This window comes from Falco peregrinus, chromosome Z (genome assembly GCF_023634155.1).
Source record: "Falco peregrinus isolate bFalPer1 chromosome Z, bFalPer1.pri, whole genome shotgun sequence".
NCBI lineage: Eukaryota > Metazoa > Chordata > Aves > Falconiformes > Falconidae > Falco > Falco peregrinus.
In genome coordinates this window covers 16,704,784-16,714,822 of record NC_073739.1, presented here as the reverse complement: position 1 = coordinate 16,714,822, position 10,039 = coordinate 16,704,784, and the positions used below count along the sequence as shown (strand labels likewise).

Genomic DNA, 10,039 nt, shown 5'->3' with positions numbered 1-10,039 from the left:
CGAGCGGAGAGGCGGGGCGCCCCCGCCCTGCCCCGGAAGCAGAGGTGCGGCGGGGCTAGAAGCGGGCGGGCGAAGGAGCGCGCTTGTCTCTGATCCGCGTGAGGCGTTCCGGCTCGTCGCTCCCTTCTCTGCTTCTCGCCATGTCGCGACGGCGGCACAGTGACGACAGCGATGGTGAGCGCCACAGCAGCCCTCGTGCCGGCTGCTTCCCACCCGTCCCTACCGGCGCCCCCCGAAGTCACGGGGCCGGTGCGGGCTGGGCTGGGCCGGGCCGTCGGCCACGGGAGGGGGGGGTTTGGGTGGGATGTAGGGCGGCTGGGGCGGGGGCTCCCCGATGGTAACGCTGTGCTCGGTGTGTTGAAGCAGGGCAGCCCCACAAGAGACGGAGGACTTCTGAGCCGTCGGAGATCGAGGAGAGGCTCGAGTCGCTCATCTGCAGGGTGGGAGAGAAGGTAGGTGGGCTGCCTCCCGGCTGGGGCTGGGGCCGGGGCTGCGCGGCAGCTCGAGAAGGTCAGAGTGGTTTCTTGGGATCTTCTTTTCCCCTTGCTCTGTGTTGTGGGTTAGCGGTTTGTCTGTAGTCGCCACCCAAAAAGAAAAGATTTGTTTTATGAGATAGTTGGAAAGTTTTCAACCTTTGCAAAATCACGTGGTAAAACGAGCAAGGACTTGGATAGTAGTGTTATGTTTTCCAGGCAGTGATAAACAGCCATCGAGCAGATTATAACTTTGTGAGAAAAGGTGTTGTTAGTTCTAGTCAGCCAAGGATGTAAGGGAGTTAACTTTGTTATTGGCACAAAAATAGAAATGGACAAAAAAAGGATATGGCACAAAAAATGTGCTGCACTGAAAAACAAGTTGTGAATGTGTTTCATTTCATGTTGCATTGTTAATCAAGGCTTAGTCAAACTACCAGGGTTACCCTGAGGCAGTGTTAAGCCTTGCATCCCAGGGGAGTACTAGAGTTCTTTGCAGGGGAGGTTGGTGATCAGGTGCAGCTCTTCTGAGGAGTAGCTACTCCTTCTCTCAGGCCAGTGAGAGTAGTTCTTTACTGCTAATGGTATTGAATTATTGCTTTGAAAAAGGAGGTGACATAAAAGAATGCTCTTGCCTGACTTTCTTCTCTGCCACTTGAGAGTTGGGGGCTGATTGGTATTCCTTGTTGATGATTAAACTTTTCTTTTGTTGTTTTGTTTGTTGTTTTTTTTTTTTTTTAGAGTAATTCGTCTTTGGAGAGCAACTTGGAGGGCCTAGCTGGTGTTTTGGAAGCTGATCTGCCAAATTACAAAAGCAAGATACTAAGAATACTATGTACTGTGTATGTATGCAGGAGGTCTGGGCATCTGGGAGGTGTTCTTGTGTGCATAAGTTTTAAGTGCTTAAGGCAGTTTAAATGCCAAGAATGGCTTCAGTTCCTGAGTGCTGTTATAGCACAGAGTTTAGTTTACCACAAACAAAGGAAATAGAGGAATAAGCTTGCTGTGTTACTAGGTATAATTCAAGGAAAATAACTCTTTAGGTTACTTCGACTTGAAAAGTGCACAAAGGCTCCAAGCAGATAGAAGAAAACTTGGAGCTGCTTTTCAGTAGCAATGAGAACACAGTGATGCTGCGTAATATCCTGTTTCCCAATTAAATGCTTAGGAGCACCAGAGCTCCTAATACTTACTTAGTCTTATGAGCTGTGCTGGTTTTTTGTTGCCTGTTCCTCTTCTCTGGCAATGAGGTGCTCGTGTTTTCCTAAGCCCATTTGCTAGAGGAGGGGAGCTGGGAAGACAAAGAGCTGAAAGCAGGCTCTCTGGTGGCTGCTGACAGCTGTCCTTCCTCTCCTTAGCAGAGTGCAGGAGCAGAGGTGCCCTGTGTCACTGGTCACTGAGCAGTGTTGGAGGGAGGGGTTATGCAGGGTCTACAATAGTAGGTAAGAGAAATACGAAGGAGGGGTGTGGTGAAGAGAGATCATGTTCCAGCCCTAGCCTATGCTCTGGTTTTGTAGGTAACTACTTTGTAGTAATGTTTATTAACATAAGGCAAATAGTACATCTTTTTCTATAGCAGTAAGACACTTCTTAAAGTATAGGGTTAGCTTACATGCATACTGAAATTGTTGAGGAAAACTAATTCTTTACAGTAGGACCTGGCCTTCTGTATGCTGTGCTTAAAATCAGTTACTTTGACTTGAGAAACTTGGAATCAAAATTAATAGTATAAAATGTGTACATCTCTTGTGTAAGCTTGCTGATGCTGTGTATTAAAATTATTTTTAAATTACAAACTTAAAACAACTTCTTACATCCTTGCATAAATTCTATCCCTTAACGTTATTTGGCCAACCCTCTGGAACACTCAGCAATTAGATATAAATAAAAAGCAAATAGCTTAAATGTACTTGAAAGTGGCACCTGCCTTCCTAAGTGACTGTAGAGGGGAAAAAAAAAAAGACTGTCTGAACTATTAACTGTGGGATAGAACTGTAAGGTCACGCTAGCACTTTTTTCATATTTACTCTTGGGACAAGCGTAACTTACAATAAGCAGATTCTAAGATGCTATGCAGTTGCCACATGATGACTAAACAACTAACACAGTGTTTCTTTTTCTGTGTCAGTGCACGTCTGTTACCAGAAAAGCTTACTGTTTACACAACCCTAGTTGGGTTGCTGAATGCCAGGAACTACAATTTTGGTGGGGAGTTTGTAGAAGCCATGATTCGTCAGCTTAAAGAATGTCTGAAAGTCAATATGTATAAGGAAGCTGTGCATTTAGTAAGTGGTTTTTCATTTGTTTGGTTGGTTTACATTTATATCTCTTTCTCTCCTCCTTCTTTCACAAAAGAGCTGGGCCTTTCAGTGTGTATTTCAGTCAGTTTTGGCATCAATGTGCAGTGTGCTGTAAATATACCAAGAGAAAATGCATGTTATGTGGAAGTAATTTCCTTCCTCATGGGAGAGAAATTATATCAGAGTTGCAAAATTGACTTCCAGATGTATATTTTTCCCAATGACAAATTTGCAGTAAACGCAGGTGCTCCCCCCAACCTGTCCTACAGTCAAATGTAAATGATAAGTGAAATTTTGTTGTGTTCAGAGGTGTATGATCGTTTTTGTGGCTCCCATTTAAAAAAAAAACAAACCAAACCTAAAAAGAAAACTAACAGTCTGGTTCTCAAAAGCTATTTTTGATGGCTTTTATCAGGCTTGTATTTTCATTCTGCTAATGAGGGATGAAGGTCAGGCAGGTGGTTTTACATGCTCTCTGTCTTTGAAACAATTTGCTCAGCTCGTGCCACTTTACAGATTTTGTCTGCAAAAAAATTAGTAGGACTTCAGCGGTGTCTGATTTGGAAGCCCAGTGCCAAGCTCACTAGCTTCTTTTGAAGCCCACTGGTGAAGATTTAAGATTCTGGTATGTTGTTGTATTTTGTCAAGAGACTGCTTTCAACAGTGGGACAGTTTTGCTAATAAAATCCTCGTTAGAACTTTTTCTAGTGTTCTGTCCCTTGGCTTCAGCTTCAGTTTCTCTGGTCATGCTATATAGAAATGACTTATATGAGTAACAGCTAAGGGAGTGGCAGTGGAAGTCTTTCCTTAGCTTTGTCAAAAGCTTTTCAAAGACTATTCAGAGCAACGAATATCTGGAAGATAAGAGTTTGGTACTTTCCTCTGTTGCAGTTGCTCTTGTGAGTACTGAACTTAGTGCAAATATGTGAGATCTTAATTGCTAGAATTTTAGCCTGTACTGTCTGTTAAGATTGTGATGATGCTGGGAGCTTGGGTCCTGCTAGGGCCTTGTTTAAGTCTGAAGGCAGATCAAAAGAGAGGGAAGAGGGAAAAAAAGAAACGGCGCACTCCTCTGCCCTAGATGTTTATTACTTAAATTCCCATTTCTGTCAGTCTGGATTTCTTACTAGAGTGCAGCCAGTCAAGGATATGTTCCAGCTGTGGAAATTTTTTTCTTCCCAGGCAAATAATTCCATTCTATTCCTAGCATGCCATCATTTCTGAAACCTGGAAATGCCAGCAGTTTTTACATGGCTCTAACTATCTGTATTTATTAATAAATAATTACAGAAATTAATAGTGTATAATGGCATACGGATTCAGCACTGCTGTTTGTCATCTGGACTCACGAAGCAACAAATCTATCTTCAGCTTTTTGGAAGCTTTTTTCCTTCAACTGCTGTAACTTTAGTGATGTGGTACCATTTAGAGTAGATAGAAGCACAAGGTTTTTTTTTCTGTATTATTGATATGCGTGTCCTTGAATGCATACTGGTGTTTCCCACCTTTCCGTAATAAGTATCACACATGCAATGTTATGGCAGTGAACAGACTACAGACATTATAAAGAATGATATATTAGGCAGTGCTTATGGTACCTGTTTTCCAGGGTTGAAAGGTGGATCTGTACAGTGTGCAGTTTTTCTGCCTTCGTAGTATTGAATGAATATTGTACTTTTATTGATGGGTTCTTTTAGTCATTTTAAGTAATGTTTATTCATTCTTGTGCACTCAGTTTAAAATGTATTAATTTAAAACATTTTTTTTCTTTTTTTAGGTTCGTTTTCTGTCTGATCTTGTGAATTGTCATGTAATAGCTGCACCTTCGATGGTGGCTATGTTTGAGAACTTTGTGAGTGTGACACAGGAGGAAGATGTACCCCAAGTAAGCAAAAGATCCATAGGCTCCTCTAGTACTGTTTTCACAATTTTTCTGTACTTATGCTTAGAATAGGGGACTTTTAGACTAAGAGAACAAAACAAATGTACTGTGTGCAGAAGGACTGTCAAAGTGATACCATTTTTTAAGTCTATTTGTCACGGTTCAAGTTAAAAATGATACATGTCAAGCAAGAATATTTTTTTTTTTATGGCTTGCCCATCCTGTCTTTAACTGCTGGTCTCTACATCCTCCCAAAATAATAGTTTTGCTAACACTTTAATTTAAATTAAAACAGGGTATGTGTACCAAATCTTTTGGAGCTTACTTGTATACTAGATTTCAGTATAATTCTTTCCTATAGGTACGATGTGACTGGTATATGTTTGCATTTCTGTCATCTTTGCCTTGGGTTGGGAAAGAGTTATATGAAAAAAAGGATGCTGAAATGGATCGTCTCTTGTCTCAGACAGAAAGTTACTTGAAGTAAGTTGTAACCCATTAAAAATACTCTTACCAGCATCTATTCAAGTATGGATTAATAGCTTTGATTATTGCTCACTTAAAAGTACTGTAAAATCTTAGCTCTGAACCATTCTGTGGGTGAAAAAATCCCACTGAAAATAGAGCAGGTGGAGAGATTTTTGAATTTGAAAAGTTTTATTGTCTTTTCTAGTTGTAGGGTATGGTGAAGGGCTTGTTCTGCTCATTCTGGAGCAGCTGCAGTTACAAGTGTGCTGTGAATACTGATAGGTTGTTGCGTTAGCGCTCTGCAGTGTGACTGCTTTCTGTCTAGGTGCTTCAAGTTAACATTTTCATTATATAGAATATAGGAATAGAGATATTTTAAGGAATCACAAACCTGGTTTTTATATACTGTAGACCTCATCAGCTGAAGAGATCAAATAGTAGTACGCTCACAATAAGAAAAAAAATTGCTGCCCTAAATTAGTCTTTTAAAGGTCAGGTTTTCTTTCCTGTGTAAACAGACGCCGCCAGAAGATTCATGTACCCATGCTACAAGTTTGGACTGCTGATAAACCGCATCCACAAGAAGAGGTGAGTGCCTTCACATTGCATTCTTTCAGAAAGCTTGAAAAACAATTTTTATTACTAGGATAGTCTTTTTATTGTGAAATTAAAAGGCACCTCTAAAAGTATTTGAATTTTCTCCTGTTTGTCATCAATTCTAACCAAGTTTTACTGAGGAATTCTCTTCTAAGTCTTAAGCCTAAATATAACGTTTTAAGGGATGAGTAGGAAAGTGTGTTGTTTGCTGACAGTTCCCTGAGGAGATGTTATAAGTGAGGAATGGTTGTAAATTGTAGTATTTCTTTTGGGATTGCAGGTACAGGGCTTCATGTTAAAAGGAGCTTTATGAAAAGCAGAATGTATTTCCTTACTTAACCCTTAATGTCTTCCTTCTGCAAGAAAGAAAGCTTTGTAGTGGCTTTGCTTTCTCAGCTCTGGGGAGTGCTGAACAAATATGTAGAAACTGTATGCAGCAGTTAACCATGCTACCTTTCACAATTAAGCTAAAAATACTGGGGGGGAGAGGTGGCATCTGGCTACTTTTGGGTGGAGTTTGCCTTTTTGGATATTCTTGGGGGTTTTTTTCCTCTAAGTTTGAGGACAAACTTAGCTGGAAAGTAAGATCTAAATTGGTCTTCTCGGAAGTTTTGGAACACGGTGCACTCAATTTTGTTCACTGTTCTGATTAAATCAGTCTTAATTGTATTGTAAATCATAATTTGGAGAGAGAGGCTGGCTGATTATGATTGCTTGGTCAGTGCGAGTATTCTGCCTGCCCAATATCTGAATTTCCTTATTTAGGAGAGATTGGCAGAGTGTGCTTGAGACAATCTTGCCCAGAATACTGCAGACATGACTGTTCACTTCAGGTGCTAGCTGTTACCAGTTTTGTTCCCATTTTGTAGTGTGATAATTTCAGTGAATGCAAAACACTTGCATGTAAAGACAGTTACACCTTGAGAGTCTTGTGTTCAGTAAGGCAAATGGCCTCCAGAGTTCTCAGACTTCTTTTAGGAAGAGAGTGGTTAAACAAAGCAAGGCTACTGCCAGTTGCACAGGTGTCTGTGCCATCTCTAGGAGAATGCTGGGACTCACAATTGTGTTGAAAAGCATGGCAAAGGTATTTAATATTTGACAGTATTATATATAGTTTAAGGATGCAGTAGCTGATAGTTTTGATTGGGAACAGCATAGCAGTCCTACAGAATAAACTTTCCAATTTTGATGTTGATACTATGTCTGTTTTAAAACCACCAATGAGCAGTGACTGAAGTAATTTTCACGGCTGCAGTTTTGCTGACAGATTCAAAGGATGACAGTCATGCTCAGACTCCTGGTCTGTCTGTTGTGTTGAAAAACCTGCCTGTGGTCAAATTTTACTGACACAATGTTGTGTGGGATTAGGAGCAGCCCTGTCATTTAGGGTTCTTAAATTTACTGAATCAGCAGTTTAAGAAACTGTGTTTTTTTCTGAATGGAATACAGAATTTAAGAAATAAATTTCTGATAGTTCAGGGAGCTGCCAGCTTTCTTACGAGATTCAGTGCATCTGATGTTTCTCACCTTTTTCCTTCAGTATTTAGACTGCCTTTGGTCTCAGATTCAGAAGCTGAAAAAAGACCGTTGGCAAGAACGACACATTCTGAGGCCCTACTTGGCTTTTGATAGCATTCTTTGTGAAGCGCTGCAACACAATCTGCCTCCATTCACTCCTCCACCTCACACGGAAGATTCAGTGTACCCGATGCCAAGGGTTATTTTTAGGATGTTTGACTATACAGATGACCCTGAGGTATGTGATCGCTGGGCGGGGGTCAGGGGGTGAGTGAGTAGATTTCACAGTTAGGTTCCTTGGGCAATGTTAGTCAAAATGTGATTGATATCCTCTTTCCCAGGATAGTGAGTTGGTTGAAAACCACAAGCGGTTCTGCTTTGATACTTCTGTAGGAATGACCTAAGCGACTAAGTTACTACACAAACCAAACCTGTGAGGAGCAGAATTTAGGGAGTGAGATGTTGTGATGCTTTCATTGTCTAATGTCTCTAGTAAAACTGCATTCACAGAATTTGACTTTCCTTCCATGAAGTTGGTGACTTGGGATTTTTTCCAGGCTAGGTGTTTATTGTAAAGTTTAAAGAGTCTTATTTAATCATCTGTTAGAAGGTGTGGATGCGTACTGTGGAACAAAGGAGTGCATAATTGAGGTGGGTGAAGGATCCATCTATCTCAACAGCATCTAAGTCTCCAGCGTTGGTCAACAGCAGATGTATAAACAGAAGTATAGGAATAGGAAAATAATATATACTGCTCTCCCCAAGTGCTTTTGTACCACCTTTTGCTTTAAGTCTGCTGCCTTTTACCTTCATTTATTGTCCCTGTTTTTTTGCAAAGAACAAAACTAGGACTCTGTATTCTTTCCACTCTATCCTGGACATTCCTGGATTTCTTTCTTTGTAATATTCCAACTCAGCTATGATTTTTTTTCAGGCTGCATGGTGGTAGCCTGCTTGATGGCTCCACAGGACAGAGGAAGAAGCAGATGCTCCATGAACTTATAATAGTGTTCTTTGATTTTGTTTCCATTTCTTTTTGTTCTGAGTCCTAGTACTCGTTTTAAACATCTTTATTTGTTTGTGTTTGGCTTGTGTGGAACTGTGTCACACCAGCTTCTCAGCTCTGAAGCTTACAGGACAGCTGAGACCACACTGTGTTTATGTGGAAGCTGGTCTGGTTTTTCCACCTGTAAATGTATGTAGGATGGCTTGCTACCTATAGTACCACTGCATTAGTAGTGATTTCTCATGAGTCTTAATTCTTTGTTTACCAGGGCCCGGTCATGCCTGGCAGCCACTCTGTTGAACGATTTGTAATAGAAGAGAATCTTCACTGCATCATCAAATCCCACTGGAAAGAGAGAAAGACTTGGTAGGAAGAGCTTAGTAGTATGGGGCCCTGGCACTTTTTATATGCTGTCATGGTTTCGAGGCCGTTGGGGATATGCAGAGTCCTGGACTGGTTAGACAAGAGCTCAGGATTAGACATTTCCTAGACTATTTGATGAAACTTGATTTACTACATTTAACTATATTAAAACCATTGCCTGGAATACTGTGGGTCTGTAATATCAGATAATGGATAGTCTGTATGATCCAAGAGTACAGTGGCTCCTTGGGAAGGAAATTCGTTGATAATACAGGATATGCTGCAAAAACTATGCAGACACACCTTATTCTTCATGGGAGCACTGGAGATGGTGGCTGTGTTATGCTTCCAGGAATTTTGAAGCAGCTGATTTGTTGGGGCACAGTGAGCCTTGAGCTTGTTCATCTGCAGCTGACTGGCATTAAATGATCACACTTACGCTTCCTATTCCTCCTTTCATTCTTCTCTTTGGGATTACGTGGCATTGATAATTGAGGTCACTTTGCAGAGGGACCATCAGATTGCATTAGTTTGAGTTCAGCTGTGCCAAGAAGCAGTCAAGGCACTTTTCTTAATTTCTGCCTGAGTGGTATCTGATGTAGGTAATTGATAACAGAGATGGTTTACCATACATAATTAGCTGTGTCATGCTTCCAAATGTAAACCACCAGACTTTGTATGGTATGCAAAAAATGGGCAGAAACAATGTTTTTGGTGATGGCATGTGATAAAGGTTTTTGGTTGCAGCTGTTTGGTTCAGCAGAAACTAGAAATTCAGGGTTGTTGCAGTTACTGGGATAGTCTCTGGTAATTCTCAGAGGAAAGTAAAAGACTACTGGGGGATAGAAGATTTAGCAGAGAGGTAGAAGTAACATCAAGGAAGTAGCAGTTGTTTGCTTTGTAATGTGACAGGTGACAGTGAGCTGATTAAAAGATGAAACATTTGAAGCCTGAGAGTTTTCTATATAACCCATTAGCTTCAATTGTGCTTTCAAGTCATTCTGAACATCTGTTGTTGGGGTTGTGGGTTTTTGCCTTTCATATATGCATGCCAGAATTACAGATCACCATGACTTTCTGCAAAACTATTTTGTGTAGCAAAAAAGTACATCAAGTGATGTAACTACATAGCTACGTCACTTGATGTGTCCTTGTTCTGTTTCTGTTTTAAGTGTTCTGTGGATTGAGAGGCAGTCTTTGGAAGGATTGTTGATTTGTTTGTGCTGCTTTTGTGTGGACTCTTGCCCAGAATTAAGCATTTGCTGTAACTTTGTTATTTGACCTTTATATTGCCTTTGCTGTATTATGTTTTGTACTAAATGTATCTATGGTTTTGCAGTGCTGCACAGCTGTTGAGCTATCCAGGAAATAACAAGATCCCCTTGAACTACCACATAGTAGAGGTATGGATTTTATAGATAACCTCTTTTGT

The 10,039-nt window shown here is 40.8% G+C and overlaps 1 protein-coding gene across 4 annotated transcripts in view; it reads left to right on the top strand.

Moving 5' to 3' along the window:
• The first annotated feature begins 33 nt into the window (after nucleotides 1–33).
• Nucleotides 34–10,039, top strand: part of NCBP1 (nuclear cap binding protein subunit 1) — a 31,283-nt gene continuing 21,277 nt past the window's right edge. For 2 of the 4 annotated variants that reach the window (XM_055790202.1, XM_055790200.1), the window contains exons 1-10: nucleotides 34–174; nucleotides 367–452; nucleotides 1,215–1,315; nucleotides 2,602–2,758; nucleotides 4,551–4,658; nucleotides 5,017–5,138; nucleotides 5,642–5,711; nucleotides 7,261–7,476; nucleotides 8,513–8,610; nucleotides 9,947–10,010. In XM_055790202.1, coding sequence (XP_055646177.1) covers nucleotides 141–174; nucleotides 367–452; nucleotides 1,215–1,315; nucleotides 2,602–2,758; nucleotides 4,551–4,658; nucleotides 5,017–5,138; nucleotides 5,642–5,711; nucleotides 7,261–7,476; nucleotides 8,513–8,610; nucleotides 9,947–10,010 — 1,056 coding nt within the window. In that variant the 5' untranslated portion in view covers nucleotides 34–140. Of the gene's footprint in view, nucleotides 175–363; nucleotides 453–1,214; nucleotides 1,316–2,601; nucleotides 2,759–4,550; nucleotides 4,659–5,016; nucleotides 5,139–5,641; nucleotides 5,712–7,260; nucleotides 7,477–8,512; nucleotides 8,611–9,946; nucleotides 10,011–10,039 lie in introns of all 4 variants that reach the window. The other 2 variants (XM_055790201.1, XM_055790199.1) reach the window with 1 other exon arrangement.